The following is a 24,342-nucleotide window of genomic DNA, read 5'->3' on the forward strand; positions in this document are numbered from 1 at the left end:
TCTTTGTCACTGATGTATCCCCAGTGCATAGAACAATGTCTGGCACATGCTAGGTGCTCACTGAATGAATGAGTATTGGATATTGGTATGAACGAAATATTGAATGAACGAATGAATACTTCTGCGCCAGATCTGGGCCCAAGTAAACAGAAAGACAGTTGTCCTAAGGATTGGTATTGGAGTGTCACTAGGATTTCCTCCAGAGGGGTGGCCATTGGTGTAGGCGGCCTCCTTTCCAGTGGCTAGCCAGGAACCAGCCTCCCCTCAGATGTCAGGAACATACCTAAGCAATAGAAAAGGCAATGCCTAAAAAGCACTCCAGTCGTTTCAGTGGCTGTTATTTAAATGTATTCTTCATCAAAGGAGGTAGCTGTGACGCAGTCCCAAGGAAGCACTGTCAGGAGACCTGGGTTCAAATTCCACATACGTCCTTTTCTAGCTACATGACTTAGGGTTCATCATTAGCCCTCCCTGAACCTCAGTTTCTTCACTCAAAATGGGGGCAGTAATCTCCTCACCACACGCCCAGCACTGCACCTCCTGACACCCAGGAGGCCCTCTGAAAAGCCAGCAGTGTGGGTGGGTTCCATGAGCCTGTTTCCGAGCCAGTCTCCGGCTCTCCCCAGGAAAAGATCCAACAACACCCTGTGAGTTTTGTTAGGGAGGATTGTGCAGTAACTGCCCCCCCACCACCCCCCCATCCAGAACCAAATCCCCAGTAAGTCAGGAAGATGTATGTGTTTTAAAACATTGGGAGGTCTGCTTTGGATCACCCTGGAGCTGTGGCTTCCCTGAGCAGCTGAGAGTGAAGGGAAGCAGTTCCTCTGCCGGGGGCTCCCCCACCCCTACCGGCTCGGCGCTCAGGGCCCACATAGGGGCTGCCTTCACTCGGCTTTGGCGGCCGTTGACTTTTAAATCATAAAAAGCCGCTCTGTATACAGTTTATTCTGTTGCTAGAAGGCAGCGGAACATAGGTATTAAAAAAAAGAGAGAGAGAGCAGAAGCGGCAGCCGTTAATCCCGCCAGGCTTCTGGGCACTGGAGCAGTTGCGGATGACAAAAGTTAATTAGAAACATGAGCAGTTTAACCGAAAACACTTGTGACAATTGGACGGACAGCCTCTCCAGTTGGAGAATTTTTTACAGGGAGTCATTTCGGGAGAAAGTGACTGCTGCTAGGTAAGTCATGCCTTTGTGACTTTGTAGAAGGGGACGTGCTCTTTGGCAGCTGAAGTGCTGCATCCCGTCTGTCCCGAACACCCGGCGGGCATGGGGCGTGGGCAGGCGTGGGGCGTGGGGTGTGGGTGGGCGCCGGGCTCAGCCGTGACAAGCCTTTCCTGCCACTTTCGCTCTGACAGCTGCCCTTGCATAGGCGATAGAGCTACGTCGTTCTGGATGCTGCTTGAAGAAGGGCCGCAGAGTTTTCTTGTCCGTGATTCGGGCGGCCTCGGTGGCCAACAGAACTCCAGTTTGGAACCCGCACTTCCCAGAATAATTCCAGTTCTAGTTTGGAAATGTTTCAAGGCTTTTCTGAGAAAAGAGTCTGGCTGGGGAGATACTCCCTGAGTGCCAAGGGGAAAGCCTTGACTTTGAGATAACCTGCATGTTTTCTTGCCTACGGTGGAGCCACGTGCAGTTTTATCCTCTTAAGTTAAAAAGGCTTTCTTAATTTTAAGTCTCATCTGAATCATGTTTGTAACTCCTTAAAAGTGCCAACATAGGAAAAACTGATATACTTTGATAGGACTTAGGAACTTCTGTAGATAATTATCCTTCTGTAAAGATTATATTTGATTTCTCTCTCTCTCTTTTTTTTTTTTCTTTTTTTGTCTGTTCTGTTTTAGTGTCTGTGACATTGTTTTCTTAAAGTTGGCTAATTCTCAGTTGTTTCACATAACTGGGAAATGGGGTTGTGGGCCGAATAATCCAAAACAGTAGATATTTCCTGCATCTTTCCTACACCACCACAGTGGTGGTGCAGGTTTTAGTCTGTTTGTTTTTCCATAAATTTAAGTGCTTAATTGTGCTTTGTGCACGTTGATGCATTTGTACAGCATATACTAAAATGTGACGAGGGGATGTGAACTGTGCGTGATGGAAAGCAGGAGGACATCAAGTTAGGATTTAAAATTTAACCACAGATAATGCATGAAGCGGGTAATGGAACTGTATGGCATTTGAGTTTGGAGCAATTGGCTATGTAACTGTAGCCAACTTTCTCTGATCTACAGTGCAGGTCCACAGGTATAATTCAAGTTTCCTTCTGTTACCCATCTCTGCAGAGCCATTGGCAAGCCCAGCCTCCTCCCACCCCGGAATGAGCGAGAATACACCTGTTTCTTTGGAGAGTGGCAGCAGCTCCACCCCTGCTAATTGCGGTGTCTCCTCAGCCATCCCCCAGCCTGGTGCAGCCGCCAAGCCCTGGCGGAGCAAGTCCGTCAGCGTGAAGCACAGCGCCACATCGTCCATGCTCTCGGTCAAGCAGCCCGTGCCTGAGGCCCCCAGGCCCAGTTCCGATGCCTCGAAGTCGGCACCCAACAATCAGAAGTCCATGCTGGAGAAACTAAAACTTTTCAACAGCAAAGGGGGTTCCAAGGCGGGCGAGGGCCCAGGGTCGCGGGACACGAGCTGTGAGCGGCTGGAGGTTCTGTCCAGCGTTGAAGAGAGTGAGGAGGTGGAGGCCACGGGCCGCTCTCTCTCCACGGCGGGCCCCACGTCCAACAGCCCCAAGATCGCACTCAGGGGCATCGCCCAGAGAACTTTCAGCCGGGCGCTGACCACCAAGAAGAGTTCCCTGAAAGGCAATGAAAAGGAAAAGGAGAAGCAACAGCGGGAGAAGGAAAAAGAGAAAAGCAAGGACCTCGCCAAGAGAACCTCTGCGACAGAGAGGCCAGACCTCAAAGAGGGGCCAAAAGAAGACCCCAGTGGGGCAGTGGTGACCGAGATGCCAAAAAAGTCCTCCAAGATTGCCAGCTTCATCCCAAAAGGGGGCAAGCTCAGCAGTGCCAAGAAGGAGGCCCCAGCCCCTTCCCTCAGTGGAATACCAAAACCAGGAATGAAGAGCATGCCAGGGAAACCCCCAAGTGCCCCCGCCCCTTCCAAGGATGGGGAGCGGAGCCGGGCTGGGAAGCCAAGCTCGGGGCACCCCCAGCAGAAGGCCCAGCTCGATGGCAGACACTCCAGTTCCTCCTCCAGCCTGGCGTCCTCAGAAGGAAAGGGCCCAGGAGGGACCACCCTGAACCACAGCATCAGCAGCCAGACTGTCAGTGGGTCCGTCGGGACCACCCAGACCACAGGAAGCAATACCGTCAGCGTTCAGCTACCTCAGCCCCAGCAGCAATACAACCACCCCAACACTGCCACGGTTGCACCTTTCCTGTACAGGTAGGAGCAGCGCCGCCTGCCCTTCCTGGGCCACTGGACAAAGAAGGCTTTCTGGCGGCTCCTGGGTAATCAAAGGCAGGAATCAGGACTGCCTTGTGGGAACAGTTAAGCCAACAGCTAAGGTACCGGCGATAAGCTCCTAGTAGAGGTATACACAGTGTGCTTGAAGGGGTAACGAATGCTGCAGGGTTCGGTGGAGGGTCAGAGCAAGCTAAAGAGAGGACATAGAATTTGAGCTGAGCCAGAATGAGTGGGAGTCCACCAGCCTTGCTCACAGTGGTCAGCGCGCTTCTGTGCTTCGGACGGGTAGTGCCTTTGGCCACACTGGACAGTTGAATGATGACTGGTATCTCTACATAGCTAAGGGGAACTGAGGACTGAATGATCAAATGTCATATTCTAGGCACTCATTTTACAGCTTCTACCCAAGGACACACACACATATGCAACTGTAGGCACACCCATACGCTCGTAGGTATGGACGTTAACAGTCACATGTAAGTGTGAGCACAGGTACACATTCGTATATAAAATGCACGTGCTCATACATAACTGTTCACATGCAGAGATCCCTCCCATAACCCCCTCTCCCTGCCTGAGTTGTGTTCTGGGAGACTTTATTCCCATTCCTGCCAATAGCTGATGGCAAGACTGGCTTGAGGATTTGAGTGTAAAGCCAGCCAGAGTCAGCCAGTGAGAAATGTCAGGCCCCGTCTTGTCCCTCTTCTGTTTCCCTCTGCTCACCCTCCCCGTCACTGAGGATCACGCCTGAACTTTTTAACTGGGAGCCAGTCATCTTTTTATTAAATCACGTCATCAGCCCAGCTAACAGTCCCGAGAAGAGTGCCAGGGCTTAGATAATGACTCAGCACTGGTCTGCACACAGGGCTATTAATACAGTTGTTCTCTGAACCAGAGAGGCAACTAAATTGCTCCCCGTGAAATGTTTATCCTTCCAGTCACATTAATAGTCGTGAAGGAATGCATAATCCTGCATTCACAGATTCTTATGTGCATTTTCGAAATTAAAATATATGATAGTCTTTGATCACTATCCATTTCCCCCTTCCCCTTTGGCCGTTATAATTTAAAAGATTGTAAAATATTTAACCTTGTTTAAAAATTTTAAGCTTTTATGAAAGGTAAAACTCTTAATGATAAAGAGCCAGTGTATGACAAACAGGAAGAAGGAAAAAATACCATGTGTATCTGTCAAGCCCCGTTTTAATGTTAAGCTTACGCTGATGTCCTTCTGGCCCCTCTGAGGTGCCTTTGCTTTTTAGGTGAGCCAGGGAAGAGGTTAGAAAGAAGAGCCCTGGAATAGGAGTCGGGACTCCTGGACTCTGTCCCTTATCAGCTCACACATCCCTGAGTGGTCTTGGGACCTGGCTGCAGGAACTGCTATTGAGTGTGTACCAGTTGTGTGCAGAGACCTGGCTAAGAGCTTCCATGCCTTAGCTCATTTAATCAGTCCCACATTTCCATGAGCTACCTACCTTTTTAAAAATCCCCATTCTATAGCTAAGCAAAGCTGAGGCTTAGGGTGATTAAATAATTTGCTCTGAGTCACAGAGCTAATAGCCAAAAGAGCTTGGTTTTAATCTCAAGGCTGCCCAACTAGAGGGACCAAGTTCTTAACTACCGTACTCTCTTGGCTCTGTAAATCACTGCATCTCTGTGAGTCTGATGTCTTCATCCATAAAGTGAGGAGACTGGACTAGATCGGACTGTTCTCTAAAACACTCTCTCAAGTTTATAACTCACTGTATATAACCTGCAGTGCTCTGCCCAGACCTTCTCCATGTTAGCGATTTTACCAGGGGGTAAAAGGAAGATAAATTCTTTCAAAAAACACTCAGAATGAAATGTGCTTAGCAATTGAGAAGTAACAGTGGACACCTCTATCGCCATGTTTGTGTCATACCACATGCGATTTTCGTAGCAGCCAGGAGAGGGCGCTATTGTTACTCCCACTGTACAGATGAGGGCGCTGAGATTCAGAGGTTAAGTGACTTACTCAAATGTGCATGGCTCTCAAGTTATGGACCCCAGGCCTCAAGCCAGCTAAATGGTCAGACTCCAAGTCTAATGTTCCTTCCAGTGCCCCACATCTTACTAGACTTAAAATTTTCTCATTTATCCATTCAATACGTTTATCCTGCTTTGAGTGCCTGCTTAGCATATAAACTTGAGCAGATCTTGTTCTTATGTGTATAAAATGAAAACAGCCAGTCTTTGCCTTCACAGAACTCTCAGTCTAGTTGAGGAAAGATTTATTAATTTCATTACATTGTAATAAACAGACATCAGAGAATGAGAGTGCTGGTAGGAACACGAGAGGCGAAGTGATCAGCGGGCAGAGTCCGAGAAGACGTCCAGGTCAAGACGACATGGGAACTGCATCTTAAAGGCAGATTAGGAGTAAATTAAGGAAGAGAAAAGAGAAAAGAGCCTTTTGGCAGAGGTTATTGTGACTACAAAGACAAAACTGTTAAGGGCGTGGTGTGGTCTGGGAATGGAGAGAAGCCACATGTGGGTGGAGCATAGGGCGGGGCTGTGTATAGGGACCGGAGCGGCAGGAGATGGGGCTGGAGATGATGGAAGGAAGAATCTCATGATGTAGGCCATCTTCTACCACAATAAGGCGTTCAGACCTATTCAGTATGCTGTGGGAAACAGTTGGAAGCTTTTAATCAGAGGTTGGTATGATATGATCACATCAGTATCACACAGATCATTGGTGTGAGGAGTGGACCAGACCTACAAACAGTGTAGGACAGAGGTCATGGATTCAGATGCCTGATCTGGCCTCAAAAGGTAATATGAATGGGAGTCTCAGGATGAGTAAGACTGTGACAAAGGGAATGACACACCTCTAGAGGGAGCGGCCACCACTTGGCACTGGCAGGCAGATTTCCTTATTTTTACTGGGAGAAGGCAGAAATCCAGCTCTTTCTTGTGAAATCTCCCAATTTTTAAATCTTGAAATTAATTTGAAAGCTTTAAAATACTACGCATACCAATAAGAATAAATCTGTAGGCTGATTCCTACACCTGACTGCCCTTTGCAGCCTCCAGGCTGGAGGCAGCATACCTGCTTACAAAGCACTTACAGGACCTAGGCAGAGATGATGAGAGCTTGGACTCTAGCCAGGGGATGGAGAGGAGCATTGAGAATGTGAAAATCCTTTAAAGGTAGAGGTGACTAGAAGTAGGAATTGATGACTTCAGTAGGAGGCCAAAGGGAGGAAGAACAGCTGGATGACTTGAGGTATATTAGCACATCCTCCACATTTAAGACAGTTCTCATTCTTGGCAAATGCTTTCTTCATGGAGAGTGTAATCTCATTGAGTTAGCTCAAGATGCTAATGAATTAATAATGTAACCAGGGTTATGCATCTGACTACTGTTATACATTTGCACGCCATGCCTAAATGAACTGAGGTAGTTGTGGCATGAACACATTGCATGAAGCAGTTGCCTCGATTTGCTTGACAAATAAGGGCATGGAGAAGGTTTGGGGAAGTACACGTTTCAGTCAAGTGTTGAAATAACGATCAATGAGACCTTTCATGTCAGAAGATCTGAGCTCTGAATCAGAGACCTGGAGGGCAAACACACCTGCTTGGCACACAGTCCTGACTGCTTTTACAGTTGCCTTTTCAGAGAGAGCCACGCCAGGAGGATTTGGGGGGGCTTTAGGGGGCGGCAATGGAGTCATCTTTATGCTTGACTTGCTGGTGTTGCTGGTTCCTTAGAAGCTGCTCTTTGGCATAGGTTAAATGATCTGAACCACCCAGTACTCTCTAGCATTTTTCCGGCCAGACTTAGTGCCCCGATGGGGATTCAAGGAAGCGTTTCCCCGTGAGAGATTGCGACCCTCTGTTTGGGTGATGAATATTTCATCTTTTACGGTTCGGTGGCTCTCTCTATTTCTGGGACATTGCTCCACATGGGCTAATGAATTATTTAGCATCAGTCTGCTGGTCTGCTCTGTTCTAAAGCTTCTTGTTGAAGGAGGTGCTGTGGTCAGACCACAGTGGTCCAGATGTGGGAATTACTGCTTATGACAAGTGTGTCTGCTTTGGTTTGTGTGTGAAGGTCCCAGACAGACACCGAAGGGAATGTTACTGCCGAGTCCAGCTCAGCGGGTGTGAGCATGGAGTCCAGCCATTACTCCAAGAGTGGACAGCCTGCTCTGGAAGAACTCACCGGTGAGTATGGAGCCTCAGAAATTCTGTGTCTGTTGGTGATTCGGCCTCCCATGTAACCACCTGCTGGATGAGCATGAACCCAGCATGGTTTGAAGTAGATTTACTATTGTGTTGACTGATGAGCTAAAAAACTTGTTTTCTTTCTTATTATTTTCCTTCTCTTTCTCCCCTGTTCTCACTGTCACACAATCTACTCCCTCCTTCCCAGAATTAGAAATAAGTCTCTTACCTGTTGGCAAATCCTGTTCTAAGATATGTTCCGTTTCATTCTTGTAGGGGCTGTGGGCTGCTCTGACACTTAACTTTGAGTCACCCTGTTTACTCTTCAGATAACATTGCTTTCCAACAAGAGTTAGAACTCTAAAATACTGACTTTTTTTTCTCCTGTATGGAAGCACCGATTGAACATTGTTCTTAGCATCCTCCATTAATTGGAAGAAGATTACAGCATGCCACTTTTACCAAAAACAAAATTATCAATTTTATTCAAGTATAACCTAGATAATGATGGTTAAAATGGCATTATATAAAATATAAAATCTGCAATTATCATATAGCTAGTTCCACAAATATTTACCTATTCATTCTACTGTCCCATTTTTCATTTAAAGGAGCAAAGTTAGCATCTCAGTGCATTCTGAATTTCCACCTTCTCTGTCTCTCTTCTCCATTCCCCAACTCTAATTCTGTGCCTTGTGTTCCAGCAACTTCTAATCAGGGAAGCGAGTGGTAAACTACATATTTAGCAGTGGCTGTGTTATTCTTCTATCTTATCACTTCCAGAGATGTATTATAAATTGAATACGTGTTTCAAATTTATTTATTAGACTAAATATCCATGACCACATCATTTTAGGAGCCATATTACAGCTGTGGAATTGGTCTGCAGCCCATGTGATCGAAGCTTACCCCTCTCACCATTAGCTCTGAGTATAAATATCAGAGGATCTGAGAGATTTGATGACTTCCTTTTGGTCCTGCTGGCTGGGCACAGTGATGGCGCAGAGAGGTTTCAAGCCCATTTGTAAGTGATCCATCTTACAATGGTTCAGGCCCCCACATTTGGGGTCGATTTGCTTCCTTCTCTCCAAGGTTTATAGCTTCTTTGCATATGAGGACACGGATAGCACAGGAGGAGGGCCAGGAGAAGGGTGTGGAGGTCAAACGACTGCTCAGTTCTCCACGCACATTCCAGACCATGTTCTTAATGTCCACATCAAAAGAGCCATGCCAGTCCTTCGGAACCCGGCATGTATCAGATGTGTGTCCCGTGGAGTTGGATGGATTCGTGTCAGGCACATTTGAAAAGCAAAAGCAGCAGCCACATACACTTAAGTTTCAGAGTGACAGATCGCAGACTATGAGCTTCATTCATTTTTCTTTTTCTCTCCACATCTCCTCTGCATCAGAACTGCAAAACCAAGTAAGAGCTCAGAAAGCCTGAGATGTTCTCAGTTTCTCTGGAGAACAGAACTGTGCAGCCAGTCACACCTGATCAAGCACTCTTCCATGTTCAGTCAAATAGTATAGGTTGCTAATGAAAATTTCTTGATCAGGGTTACTTGCCTTTACATTCAAGCAATAGAATGCACATGTGTGGCTGTACAGTGAATTACTTTATGGAGATGCTGCATAGTGGCATGGGGTTGAATTTAACGTACCCACAACTGATCCCTGGAAATAAATGGTTGATGTATTTAGAAACAGACATTTATGAGGCCGTTTCATCAGTTCGTAGTTCTTCCCCTTGCTTAGACAAGTAAGTGGATTTTCCCATAGTGCTTTGTCATTTACATAGCATCATAGTTAAGGACTGCATCCTGGATTGTGGAGTTAGAAGTCCTGTTTGTTTATGGTCCAGCTTATGAATCTCTTATATAACTTACTGATGAATCATCTTTCAGTCTCTGCTTGAATATTTCTTATGATAAGAAGGTTATTCTTTCATAAGGCAGCCCTTCAGTATTTTGTCAGCTTTAACAGGTAACAGAGTTCTTTATTCTTACATTTCTAATCATTGGATATAATCCAGCATCCTGATGCCCACAGACAATTAACCACCTTTTTCATGTAGCAGCTTGTCCCTTTAAGCCTGCTTTTCCAAGTAAAAACCCCAGGTTCTATCTTTGTTATTTTTGTAATACCCCGACATCCTCTAAACTCAGCCCTACGGGGTCAGAATGTGTGCTGTTCTATCGTGGCCAGTGGCTTGAGGGAGGGCAGCCTTTGGCAAATGTGAGAGAGCCACAGGCAGACCTGGAATAGCTTACTCAATTTTTAAGATCTCTGTATAAGCTGAAAGGATCCTGCCATTGCCACCAGAGCAGGGATGTATTTTTATTTTATTCAGGCTGAGAGTTGGTGGGAAAATCTGACATTCACTTCATTTTCTAAGGAGGCAGAACTGACAGTTCAGCATGCGATCTCCTAAGCAAGGCAGGTGGATTACTGGTTTTCATTTCTATGGCACTCTTGAAATCTGGTGTGTGTATAACTCTGGGTGGAGCAAGCATTTCCCAGCGGGACCCCCAAGAGGGAAGCGGAACACTCTAACTCAATGAGCCCTCATTTCGTGCCAGGCATATCTTATGTGTCATCTCATTTGATCTTCCCCCTAACTCTTCAAGGGAAGGGTTTTATCTTCATTTCACAGATAATCTTTAGAAAGAATAAGTGGCATGTCCAAGGTCCAAGTGGCTAATAAATAAGCAACAGTGCCGCGATCCAAGCCTTTATCTGTCAGAATGCAAATTCCATGCTTTTTCTTCAACACTCCACTAATCAAATGCCTTTTGGACAATAAATATTTCTTGGACATTCCTAGGTATGTGTGGGGGTGACCGGAAGTCAAGGTGAGATGCCATCTCATCTCAGAGATCTTTAAATTTCTAAAGGAGAGACAACGCAGGCAAACTTGCCACGAATAGAGAGATGGATCAATAAATATAATTATACCTTTTGTGTGTGATTAAGCTAATTAATGATGGTAATTTGAAAACTGGTGCCTAGACTTAGCTTCATAATAAATGTTCACTGCAGGGCCTAGAGCTGTCCAAAGGATCAGTACCTTTTTGGGCAGCCTTACATAGATAAAATGTGGCCAAACTGGCAGTAAAAGATACTTAATTGATGGCCCAGAAGATGGATGCAGTTACATTCCTCCAAGGCGTTTGGGGAAGGTAAAGTAGGCATTCATCACTGATTTTGTTTAAAATCACATACCTACATATATGTATTTTAAAGAATTGGGTGGGAAATACAAGTTTGACTACTTTTCAGATAAGAAAAAAATAAATGCCTTCCAAATTTCTCTTGATTACAAAGAGGGAGGAAATTGAAAACACTTGCATTTTCAAGGAGAGAGAATTTGCTGTAGCATATTTCCTCCATAAAAATCACATAGCTATCATTTAATCCAGCCTTTAGGCACCACCATGCTGAGAACAACCTAAGGAAGTTGTCATCTGTCTCAGAAGGAAGGTTAATTCTATGACATTTCTTAGCTGCCCGTAGCCCTATTAATGACAATTACAAAAGTTCTACTTAGTGTCTGATGTAAATTCCACTTGCTGCTGTCCATGTTACTAGGTTCTATAGAGACATTTTAAAAATATTGCTCAACACTAGAAATAGTTATAGTCTTTTAAAGACCCTTGATTGTGGTTCTTTAGGCTTCTCACCCCTCCCTAAAATTACTCTGAGAGAAAGATTTGTTCTTTTAATCATTATTGTAGTTTTTCTCCATTTCCTCTTTCCCTTGTTAAGCCCAATCAAAACAATAACCAGAGAATCGAAAGCAAGGCTGATCCGAGAGGGCACACGGCTTCCTGGCTTGTGTGTGGCCTCCATCTCTTGGGACATTTGTGCCAGGTTGACCTCTAGGAAACTCTTGTCCAGAGAATGGAAGTCCCTTATCTCCTAGTGCGAAACCTGAGTCTTTTCGATGGCTTCCTGCTCTGCAGCTCCAGCAGGCATGAGCTGAGTGCTCAGGCTAGGCATCGTGCTCAGTAATCTCCAGCCCCTATGCCATTTAGTACCACAGCTGTCCTTCAGGATCAGTATTATTACTGTCCTCACTTTAGGATGGTGGAATCTGAAGGATGGAGAGGATTTTTGACACTTTCCCCATGATCACACAGCCAGTGAGCAGAGGAGCCAGAATTTGAGATTACATAAATCAAAGAAAAAAAGCAAACCTCTCTCTGTAGAAATACTGTGATTAATAAGTGCAGATCTTTTAGCCACTACAAGTTCCATTTGTAATGTAGGGCTGGTAGACAGCAGCACATGTCAACTTGTGTATGTCTTTTTTTGGAGAGAGTGTGAAAATGTGTTTATGTCTCACACTAAGTACTTTGCTTCTGTAAGCTAGACATCACCTGTTTCAGGAGGGACCTGGAGGGAGAAGAAAGACTTCTCTCCTTGGATTTAACACCTTTCTGTGGGCATTCATTCATTCATTCATTCATTCTCAAATCCTTCTTAAGCACTCCTGATGAGCCAGGCCTTGAGCATACAACATGGTTATGTCATGGACACAGTTGCTGCTCCCATGAAGCTCACCATCTATCTGAGAATTAAAATCATCTTAACCCTCACCTTTCCAGGGGAAGATCCTGAGGCTCGGCGGCTGCGGACCGTGAAGAACATTGCTGACCTGCGGCAGAATTTGGAGGAGACCATGTCCAGTTTACGGGGAACTCAGGTTACACACAGGTATCTGGAGCAGGAGTTGCTTTACTGAACTAGCTGGTAACTTGGTTTTCACACAGCTTCACCTGTGCTTGTTTCCGCCGCTAGCAAAGCGATGTGGTTAACAATGGAATAAATAACCTTGATTGTGAGATGTGCTGGAATTGACAAAGAATGCCACACAGCGTGCAGAAGGGAAGTGTAAGTAGCAAGAATTAGTGTAGACAGATTCTTCCCCAGAGCAGAAGGCTGCTAAATCTATTTAAAAGAGGGTATTGTAGACCAGCTCCGTTTAGATTTCACTTTACATGAAGTTTTTAGAACTACGTTATGCTGTTGAAATGAGCAGGTGAACTATATTTGACCTGTGTGATAAGCGAATGACTTGAATTCCTACCTGGTCTTCTGGTACACAACACTCTGTAATGTTGTTAGTCACATAAGGAAATATTTATAAAAAGTTATGATCGTGTTTAAACTATGATTTAATTGGATGAAATCTAGGATTACACTGAAAACATTTATGAGGTTGTTTTCATTGCTGAGCAAGAACTGGAAGAGGATGCAACCCTGGGATACCCTTTGCGATTCCGGCAGAACCACTTTGCGCGGTCTATGTTTGTCTTTGATAATCAAGACCAAGCCCCAGGTACCCCCTCTGACTTCCCAGAGCATTTCCTTTGCTTCTCCAATTTCAGTCTCTTTGATAAATGAATATACCAAGGAGATCGCAGGGCTTCCCCACTGCCAGCAGTTTTTGTAGATTGGGGTTAAGCACTGTGGGTTTCATCTGAAACGAGACTGGAGCCCAAACCTTAGGGGTCCCCAATATGAGGAGAGTAAGGCCACTTGCAAGGTCAGAGGGAAACAAACAGTTGTGGCACGAACTTGATTTTTCCAGAGGAGAGTGAACTGGGGAGCCGTCGTGTAGGACCCCCTAAACCTTTAGCTGTTTTAAAGCATGGAGCCGGATACCAGACCCTGAGACTCTGATTAGGTGTGAAACATCCCTGTTTCCACCAGTCACCAAAAGTAACTCTGGGTTACAGCAGTTTAGTGGACTAGGATGGTGGTTACAGGAGAGACAGCTTCAATGGTTTCTCCTGCAGGAAAGAGTCTCACTTTCTCTGCTCAGTTAGAGACCCCGGTGCAGCTCTGGAGAGGAACACCGATTATCTTGATTCTGCACCAAGACCTGCAGGGCCGGGAAGACCGTGGACCGCAAAAGAGCCTTTCTGATGGCCGGGGACCAGCTCGGTCTCCTGGTGGATGCAGACACATGTAGTTTGATTTATTTCCCATGTAATTTGATCTCAAGCCCAGGCATTTACCACTCTCTTCCAGCCTCTTGCCTCCAAAGCTTAGTAGTCATTTTGGACAAAATGTAGGAGAATCAAAAGTGTGGGGGAAATGGACCTTAGGGGGTTGGGAAAGCCAGGCTTTCCCCACCTGCTCGGTCAGGAGGGAGCTGAGGAGGTGATATGATATTAGGAGCTCCAAAGTGGACAGGTGGATCCTGCCTTTGGAAAAGGAGGGCTGTGATGCAGCATCCTCCATTGAATGGGCAGGTGGGTACCTCGATGCCCCATCGTTATCAGTTCTGCATTTTCTATTTCCTAGGTTGGAAAGAAGATTTTAGTAGTTAAGGTCATGTAATTAAAGTAATTCATAGTGGTGTGTTGTACCATGTTTTAGGGGGAAGAGTCTCCGCTGGGCTTTTCAGAAAGTTATATAGATGTGCAGATATGTCTTCATTTTTAACAGAGGGAATACACTGGGTGGTTCTTCGTGCATGTTGTTTGAGCCTGTTTTGTTTATGGGAAATATTACATAGTTCTAAAAGAATTAAAGAACATGTAAACTGCAAAGGCTTTTAGGCACATTATAGTCTAACCCAAAGTGACTTTTACATTTTTAGCACATTGGAAACCACATTTGACACCAATGTCACCACAGAGATAAGCGGACGCAGTATCCTCAGCCTGACAGGCAGGCCCACTCCTCTCTCCTGGAGACTCGGCCAGTCCAGCCCTCGGCTCCAAGCAGGAGACGCCCCCTCTATGGGCAACGGGTACCCACCTCGAGCCAACGCCAGCCGGTTCATCAACACCGAGTCGGGCCGCTACGTGTACTCTGCCCCGCTCAGGAGGCAGCTGGCATCCAGAGGCAGCAGTGTCTGCCATGTGGATGTCTCAGACAAGGCTGGCGATGAGATGGACCTGGAAGGCATTGGCATGGACGCCCCTGGCTACATGAGTGATGGGGATGTCCTGAGCAAGAACATTCGGGCGGATGACATCACCAGCGGGTGAGTCCCTGGGTTTCCTCTCCTTTCACGGAGCAGGAGAAGGGTTGGCACCTGGTTTCTTTTTGGCCAGGCTTTAAGTTCTCCAGAAGAGATCAGACAGCCTATTTCACTTTCTGCTATCCACGTCCAAGGCTGTGTGGTGTGGAGGGTAACCCTCTGGGCTAAGAGTCACAAGACCATGGCCGCAGTCCATGCTTGTCTGGGTGATTCTAGCAAGGCTCCCCTGGCAGCCAGAGTGACACTTGACAACAAACCACATTGTGTCAGTCCTTTAAACCATATCTTGCACTTAGAGTGGAATCCAGACTCCTTAGCATAGCCTACCTGGACCTACGGGATTTGGCCCTTACCTGACTCTTAGATCCCATGATTCTCTACCACCCCCTGCCCGCTTGCGTCCCCTGCTGCAGCTTTTCCTTCTCTTCCTGTCTCATCAAGCTCCTGCCTGCCTCACAGCCTTTGCACCCTCTGTTTCTCTACCTGAATTCTATTCCCCACATCTTTTGCGTGGCTAGTTCCTTCTTGCTCCTCAACTGGCATCTCTTTGGAGGGGTCCTCCTTGACCATTCAACTTGAAGTAGTGTATTTGGCCTTACCCAATGCCCTGTCCTCCCCAATACCCTGTCATATGCTCCTTTGAAAGCTTACCGCTTTTTGAAATCATCCTGATTATGTGTTTCTTATATTTATGGTCTCCCTGGCCCCTCCTGCTTGTAACAATAAACACCATGAAGAAGGGACATTGTCTGGCTTGTTCACCACCAAATCCCCAGTCCATTAATAGATATAGGAGCTTATAAATATTGCTGAGTTAATGAACTCATGGATCGATGAGTAACTCAACCAACCCAACCTCCCGTTTCTCCATTTGTTTCACATGTGAAGTTAAGGGGAGTGATGAGATGATGTCTAAGCTGTGCCGTGACTGTGTGGCCCGAGGCTTGGCTTCTTGTTTTTAGCTCCACTTCCAAATCACTGTGCAAACTGAAGGTGCGTCTGTTCCTTCCACTTGCCTTAGACTTCGTCTGTTAACCTGACTCACGCAGAAGTTTTCCAAGGTCTTTTCCTCCTCTGACATTCTAGCAGTCAAAATGACAGGCGATAAAAATCAGGCATAATAATCATGCCACTTATTTCTATGAACAGTGATCAAGAACTGATGTATGAGTCAATATTTTCATAATTTAATAATGTTATGTGTCAAGCCCTGTGCCAGTGCTTTATATATATTACCTTCTATCCTCATAGCAATCCTTTGAGGTGCAGGGGATAGCATAATCTCCATTTTATAGACAACTAAACTAAGGCTTGGGAGTGTTAAATGACTTGTCCAAGGTTCCACAGTTGTCCAGAGGCAGAGCCCAGGGCCAGTGGCTCCAGAGCCCTGTTCCTTAACCACTGTCCCCTGTCATCTTGCCCAGCATCTTACTGATGCATTGAAATAGTACAATTATTGGAGTTTCTTTCAGAATTAGTTACTTTTGCTTAGTTCTACCTGTCTGACTAGAAACGTCCTTTCGTTTAATTCAAAGCTTAGACTTAGAGGAGCTTTGGCTTTCTGCCTGTTACTTTTAGAATCGTCCTGTCATGATATCTTGGAAGATGGGAGCCACCAAACTCATACAATGTAACACATTTCTGCCATCCAGAATGGCTGGGAAAGTTAACGGACTGATAAGTGACTTGGTTAACTTAGGGCATCATTTTGTATTTCTTATTTTCCATGTACATGAAAACAATAGTATATATCGATTACTAAAATAACATTGCATATAATTTGATCTTTTTATTATTATTTAAGAGACTTTTGGTATCTAGCATGGCCTCAAGGTTGGCATTATCAATCGCCACTGTAATATTACGCCAGAATATTTCGTGGGTATTTCAGGATTTTTGTATCCTGTTATAGAGTTTATTTTATTGTCAAGTCTGTCTTTTAATCTTCAATATATGATCAGTGTATTTATTTTGATGTAGTATTGACAGTTTCCACAAGATGGAGCTATTGAAACACTCCAAACTGAACTACAGTGATGTTACAGTGAGAAACTCTAGCTTCCTTAGCTACTCAAACCAGAGCCTTTACCCCTGCTAAAAAGCCCAAATGTTTACATTTTAGTCACTGCATTAGGGAGATTACATTCTTAGAAAGTGAGAGCACTCAGAGCAGTTGTAGATAAAAGTGCGGACATGTAAGCAAACCACCCCATTATTGAAATTGAAGAATTCTGGTCCAGCTTTCCTTTTCCCATTCCTTTTAATGTAGAAATCTATCTCCAAAATGAGGAGAGGTAGCCCAGATGGCATTTAATGCTCCTTCTAGTTGTAACATTCTAGGACGCTAATTAAGCATAATTCCACTCTATGGAAGTACATGAGTTTTTGCTTTGGAGGCCAGATATCTGTTTGTTTTTACATGCTGAATCAAGGGCAAGACAGTTAATGGCGTTTTTACTCATTTCTTTTTTCTCTTACATATATGACAGGATTGCAGATATCGAAGGACTGGTCATTTAGTCTGTGTTTCAGAGGCTGCTAAATGAGTCATGTTGCTGAGGCAATTGGTGTAGTGGAAAGAAAACAGACCGAGATATCTGACAGATGGCGCTTAAACCCTGCTCTGCCACTTGTGCGCTCTGTGACACCAGGCACATCATTTAACTTCCCTAAGCCTTGAAGCACTACAGTTAATATGGTTCTTAACCTCCTACAATTAGGTTTCTCTTTGAGGTTGTATCTGATTAATGGCAAATATCTGATAAAGACACAAAGTCTCAGACAGGATCTAGTTATCAACCTCAAACATCCAGGCACTTGGAAACAATGAAGCGATTAAAGTTTTCATCCAGATGTTTGCTTGGCCTTGATGTATGAGTAATATATAAATCCATAAAAAGACTCTTTAAGGAAAATTCTTGTAAAAGTTTACAGCAAGTTTATTTGGAAAGCCTGATATGGAAGTAAATTCCAGTTTCTGAAGTCCTATGACCTTTGTTTTTTAAATGACACTGTACCTCTGCTTGGTATAATAGCTATTTTTTGATGTCTCTAGTCCATTGTCTCCACTGAATGGTATGCATGTGTGTGGAGCTTAACTAAGAACCTAATGGCAAATGCCTTTTGTCTGTGTGGCAGGGTGGGTAGGGGGCACACATAAGCAATATCCTTCTATTGCACTTAGTATGTGCCAGGCATGTTAAAGTACTTTACAAGTTGTCACCTGACCTCACCACTTTCTTTTATTAGATTGATAAATTGGGCTTTGGCTGTAGTTAGTGGAAAAGAATTTAAAATGACAGATGAAGACGTCTCTTACTAAGTTTTGATCTGTGAAGTCAATCCATCTACTCATCTTCTAAAATTCAGAGTGCCATATGGTACAGAATAAAATTAAGGGGACAGACTTAGCATCCATATGTTTGGAAAGATGATTTTTTTCTTTTTCAAGGAGGCACTGGATTGTATAATCTTCCAAAGTATGAATTATACATTCCTTCCTGGAAAAAAAAAATGACCATTTAAATTTAACATCAGAAATTTTTCCAAGAACTTTTTATGGCTTCCCATTGCCTGTGGGAACAGATCTCAGTTTCTTAACTGAACATGGGAAACTCTTTATGATCTTTCCCTCAGTTGCCCTCCCTGCCTTAGCCCTGGCGACATGCCTCCTCACACACCCTACACTCCCCATTGCTCTCTGCTACCTGCCATTCTCTTACCAAAACTTGTTTCCTGCTTTTGCAAAGCTCTGTGCCTCAGGAGATGCCACTTTCTCCCTGGAATTCCTTTCCCACTGAGCCCATCTTTTTGATCCTAAAATAAACACCTCCTCTGTGATGCCTCCCTAGACTTCCCCAGTGAGAGTTAGCTCTGTCTTAGCTGCTTTTGGTGGCCTTGGTTTACACCCAACCATATGTCTGAGCATTTTACTTTACATGGAAAGTGTTTGAGAGGGGCTGGATGGTGTTGAGGAAAGAGTATGGTCTTAAGAGGCAAACAGATTTGAGATTTAGTCCTGGCTCTGCCCAATGTACTGGAACGAGTTCTTAACTTTTGGGAATTAGAGATAGAACTTGAAAAGCACCTGGCAGAGTCTGGGATGCTTGAGAAATATTGTATACCATGTATATGTGTCTGCATGTGTATGTTCCTCTAAATTTGGAGCTCTTAGAAGGCAGAGAGTGTCCGTTATTTTTCTAAACTCAGAGACTAGCACAAGTAGGTTTTTAATAGACATTTTGTGAATGGTCTATTCTGCAGGCCTACCCTCACAGGACCTTGGGCTTATATAACTTGCCACCACCAGCTGTGAAACTCAGTTTTTGTATTTACAGAACACTTGGGGAAATTCACCTTTTCCTCTGGTGTCTTTTGGTGAGATGCATAGCTCCATCTAGTGGCCAACATGAATGTGATGATGTGGTTTTGATTTTTAACTCTATGAGGAGTTATTTTGGTTTAAGACTGAGGGCCGAGGAAGTAGACTTTTTAGCAGTGGCTTGTCTTTCTTATGTAGCCTGACCAGTAACCTAGTGTGGGAGAGAAAGCTGGGCTGTGAACAAGCTCATCTTCTTTGCTGACTTTTTAATGGCTGAAGTCTTCCCTGTTGGGTGGCAGGGATTCCCCAGTCAACAGGTATAATATGGGCACTGGTGCCTGGGAGACTCAGCTCTTCAGAAGCTGAGGAATTGATCCCTGCTGAATTATTCTTAGCTCTATAACTATGTCAGGGTTTGTCTAGTCAGCTTGGGCTTTATGGCGAAATACCTTAGCCTGGTGGCTTAAACATTTATTTCTCACAGTTCTGGAGGCTGGAAGTCCAAGATTATAGGGCCAGCATGCCTAGATTTTGCTGAAAGTCCCTTTGCTGTGTCCTCACATGGCAGAGTGAAGAAGCTCTGGTGTGTCTTCCTCTTCTTCTAAGGGTGCTAATCCCTTCATGGGGGCTACACCCTCACAACCTCGTCAAACCCAGTTACTTCCCAGAAGCCCTCCTCCTAATACTGTCACATTAGGGGTTAGGGCTTCAACATATGGGGGGGGGCAGGGACCACAGACATTTAAGCCATAACAGGGTGTTTCATGCTTTTGTGAATCATTTGCATGTGGAACACTTGTGTTTAGATCGCCTTTCTCATTACTACCTACCAGGTCACCTCATAGAAGCCCTCCTTGATTCTGTCCAAGCAGAGGCAGTGATTCTTTTTTCTGGGCTCCCATGGTACTTGACATACCTGTAATTGCACTGATAGTGGCACATCAGAATTATTATGAATATCTGTGTGTATGTGTATAAAATCAAACAAGGCACCCATATAAACTACTTTTTAGACTGCTTTAGTGCATTGATTATGAGGAAAGGAGCCCAGACCTATTACAAGCCCTTAAAGATTAAAATCAAATCTGTCTTAAATGCTCCCGTATCTTCATTGGCTGGCCCAGTGCCTGCCTGTTTAAGCAGTCAATAACTATTTGTTGAATGAATGCTATAACCAACCTTCAGCGAAGCAAGACCAGTCACCTGCCTCTGAATGAATATGTGCTTAAGTTCAAAGCTTGAGGCCCCAGCTATATAGTCTTCTCCTTGGCCCTGACCGATTATTCCAGACTTTTGATCACCTCTATCCCAGTGAGCCAGACGTGGCAGTACAGGATAAAAGAGAGAGCTCAGAGCGCTGGACCATGTGCCATGGAGTGTTGTGGAGATGGAGCTGCCTCTGTTCTCTTTCTTCCTACGTTGACCATCATGGACAAATGTGGGAGGCGTTTGTCAGTAAGTCAGCTTAGAACACGGCAGGCAGCTCTGTGAGTCAAGAAAGGCAGCATCGAAAGCATGAAAGTCTTTCTTATCTGGTAACTGTTTCTCATGGTCTTTCTAGGCCAGACCTGAAGCGACCTTGACAGGCTGTTGTTCCTGGCAAACTGATAGGAAGGAGAGGAAGCCAAAAAACTGCTTATAGCCAGAATGCACCCTGGAGCCAAGATAAATGATTTTAGGCGAGACCATCCTGAAAAGTACTTGGTCATGGCCGGTTCCAGCAAGGTGTGGCAGGTGGTTCTGGGATTTGACAAGGATGGGCTCTTGTTTCTCTGGGTCGATTGCTCTGAAATGATCTTGGCTTGCGCAGTTCTTGGCTTGGGAATTTCAGGTTGTCAGTCAGCCAGTCACTGGGCAGGTCCCTGTGAGGTCAGAAGGGTTTAACTGTCATGGAAAGGTAAAGACTCAGCTTTGCAGATGGCTGTTCATCTTTAGGACCTTGGGCAAGTCACTTGTCCCAAGCCGTGCACACCAACCTCTTAACGCACACACTTAAAAAAATACAACAGCACTCCAACAAGAAGCCTCAGGGATGTGGTTCCATAGCATAGCAGTTAGCATGTATGCTTTACACACAGAAGGTCCTGGGTTCACACCCCAGTGGAGCCACGATCCATGGTCTACAGCCATGACACCCTGAACAAGCCCAATGTCTGATCTGGGGAAGCTAAGCAGGGTCGGGCCTAGTTAGTACTTGGATGGGAGACCACCTAGGAAGACCAGGTGCTGTAGGCATAAATAATAATGAATAATGAAAAAAAAAAAAAAAAAAGCCTCAGGCCCAGAGTAACCCAGTAGGTTGGTGGTGGGACTGGCCCAGATCCCAGTCCAGGCATCTTTCCGAAATTCCTCTCTTCTTCCCTCAGTATTTTCTCACTGACAGATCTTAACGGTGTATGAATTCACAGAAACCATAAATGCCACTCCCTGTCTGATGTTTTCCTTGGTGTTAAATGCCCCAGGCAAATACAATGCCCCCTGTTTTCATAAGCAGCTCTGCAGATAGAGTGAGCAAGCCAGAGAGTCATGCAGGGGGCAGGAGCGATTTCCCCAAGTGCTGCAGAACGAGTGACAGCCTTTCCCGCATGGTTGTGACATCATTTGACATGGGCAGTTTGGCTGACTGATGGCTCTGGCTACCAGTATCAGTTGTCCTTGATGGTTGAGGAAGCATCAATGGTACATTTCTTCTTCTGTTCACTTGATTTACAGAGTGTGGGAAATCTGTAAGCCTTTATCGGCAGCTGGGTAGGCAGTTTCATCAGAGGAGAAAGAACAACTGAGCTAACAATATGCCGAAAGCAGAGAGATTGTCCAGCATTCCCAAGCCTGCCCTCGCCACTGCTGGTGACTATGGATTTAGCAGGTAGAGACCAGGATTAAAAAAAGATTTACTGGCCAACAGCCCCATGGAGGAATGAAGTGTGGTCCCTCTTTGACATGGGCAGCCCAGACCACCACTCATAACTAATAGCCAGGTGACTTATGGGGGAGAGAGAGAACAGGGGGTGTCTTATCTTCTCAGGAAACTGAGCTTAGACCATCACTTGAATTTCCAAGCTTGCTTTGAGATTCGAATCCCTTCCCGCCTCCCTGGAGCATCCTGCAGGGAAGGAAAAGGAGAAGGAAAGGAAGCTGGAGTCAACCTGAATTCCAGGGCCGGCTCTACCGCTCTTAGCTGTGTGTCCTGGAGCAGATTATGTAACTGTCCCATGCCCCTCTCACAGGGTTGTTGTGGGGCTTCAGTGAGCTTGTGCCTGGACAGAGCCCTCGGCGGATGTCACTGTCACTGTCATGCAACCAGCAGCTGCAGTTGCAGCATCTTCAGACATGTGTGCTGGGCCTTGAGAGATAAACAAGTGGCCAGGCCGACCAAGGTCAGGAGCGAGGGCATGAAGACATGGCTGTAAGATGTGCTTTTGTGAGAACGATGCCTGACATGGGTTAGAGATTCAGGACAGGAGTGGGATGGGCTCACGTCAGAAGATTCTAGAGTGCAGAGAGCAGGGACATGGCTCTGGGTAAGGCTGAGGCCGTGGGAACATATGCGCAGAGGAGATACAGATATTTTTCACGTTAAACTCAGGTTGACATGGATTCCAGTGGACAGGGGACATGAAGGTGCACGAGAGACAAGGATAACTTCCAGGTTCCAGCCTGTGCTGTAACTGGCTGGGAAATAGTTGACCTTTGTCTTCAGCACTCTCCACTGAATGTTTAAGCAGAGTATGTGGCAGCCTATGGAATGTAATTCCAGGGCCTTTAGGAAAAGCTTGGGACCCAGGGGGGAGATTGCCCTGTGCGTCAACACTTAATTCTAACACGGAGTACATGGTAATAAATGTAGCACTGAGAGGCAAAATGTGGGGGCTCCAAGGGGGATCTGAGAACAGAGCAAGCCCTGTGGGGGCCTTTTATGTTCTCACTTTATCCTTCTGGGAAGTTAGCTTTCCTCATCTGCACAGGAGAACAATAATGCCTGGAGTTGCAGTGAATGGGGTAACACATGCGAAGTGCTGGTACAGTGCCCGGAGCCCTGTAAACCCTTCCAAATCATCTACAACAAATGATGCTGTTGCCAAGATTAAATGGGATAAGTTGTATGTATAGTACCTAGTTCAGTGCCTGGTACAGGGTAGAAGTACTCAGCATATTTCATTCTCTTCCATCCTTACTCGTCCCCAAACCCCAGGGTGACATTTCCTTACAGCGAATGGGGTTTGAGATGAGACCATAACTGATATTCAGGTGGCAAATGGGAATACTCCTAACCACTCCAGAAGACAACCACTGTGCTGGGTTTCAGAACCCTGCCGTGAAGAACCACACTGATCAAGGCACTCCTTCCTGTCCTCCGTCTGTCTGGACTGCCTCCCGTCTTGTGGGAACAGACTTCCTGCCCTTCACAGGGCCCTTCACTGGTAAACGGCATCAACAAAACACAGGGCAGCATGTGGCCATGACTCAGGTGGGTCCCAGGCGTGTAGCAAGGGAAATTCCACCGTGGGTGATTTAATCAGCTCTACACAGAGACTTCGTATTCTAGTTATTTCAACTCAACAGATGTTAAACAAGTGTCTCTGTCCCCGTCTGTGCTCTGGGGTCAGATTTGTTCTTAGGGCTGGACCATTTGGTACTCCTTATTTTGGGGGCTCACCTTTCATCTTACAGGTCATCCTCAGGGTAAACTTGGGACCCATGAGCTCACATTTACCAAGAGGTACTGACACATGCAGGAAAAACATATTCCAACGCCTTAGCTCTCGATGGGTGACAGAGATAGGGGCGGACTTGTATTGCATCCTTTCTGTGTGCTGAGTGTCCTACATAACCCCCAAGCTCTGGCTTTATGCGTATCATTTTCATTTACTAATAAGGAAAATGAAGACCCAAGAGGATAAATGTTACTTAATTTTTTAAGCCCATGGAAGAGATGAAAAAGATGGCCTCTTTGGTTGTGTCTTTCCCTTTGTGCACTGAAATTTCGGTGTGCTTTTCTGTGGTTGGGTGTTCTGTCCTGCATCCTTCAGGACCACCCTCTTTGCTTAATATTTTAGTCTGCAGGCTTCTCTTTCTCTGTTCATTACTTTGCGAATGTACCTTGAATGGAGAGAACTGAGTTGTCAGTTAGACCCCAAGGTCCCCTTTTTGTCTTGTTTAAGATTTTGTGTAGTTTTGTGTTTTATAGCTTTCATCTAGAAAACCCAGTCCCCATTTTTTGTTTATGTAGATCACTGAAAAAAAAAAAAAATACCTTTCCCAGTTACTTCTCAAAGGTCAGCAGCTACAGAGTGGCCCAACAGATTTATAATGGCAAGGTTGGAAAATACCAAGTTCGAATTGAGGTGAATATGAAAAGAAACATTTGGATGAGGTTGGGAGTATTTTGGCCCTGAGACAGTAAGAACAAAAATAATAAGCCATAT

General features: G+C 45.3%; 1 protein-coding gene across 1 annotated transcript in view; it reads left to right on the top strand.

Moving 5' to 3' along the window:
* The window catches only part of NAV2 (neuron navigator 2), a 367,075-nt gene that overhangs the window by 210,073 nt on the left and 132,660 nt on the right, over positions 1–24,342 (top strand). The window contains 4 exon segments of the mRNA XM_039865579.1: positions 2,282–3,383; positions 7,486–7,598; positions 12,206–12,314; positions 14,209–14,598. Coding sequence (XP_039721513.1) covers positions 2,282–3,383; positions 7,486–7,598; positions 12,206–12,314; positions 14,209–14,598 — 1,714 coding nt within the window.

The sequence above is a fragment of the Pteropus medius genome, unplaced genomic scaffold, assembly GCF_902729225.1.
Source record: "Pteropus medius unplaced genomic scaffold, Ma_sr-lr_union100, whole genome shotgun sequence".
Classification (NCBI taxonomy): Eukaryota; Metazoa; Chordata; class Mammalia; order Chiroptera; family Pteropodidae; genus Pteropus; species Pteropus medius.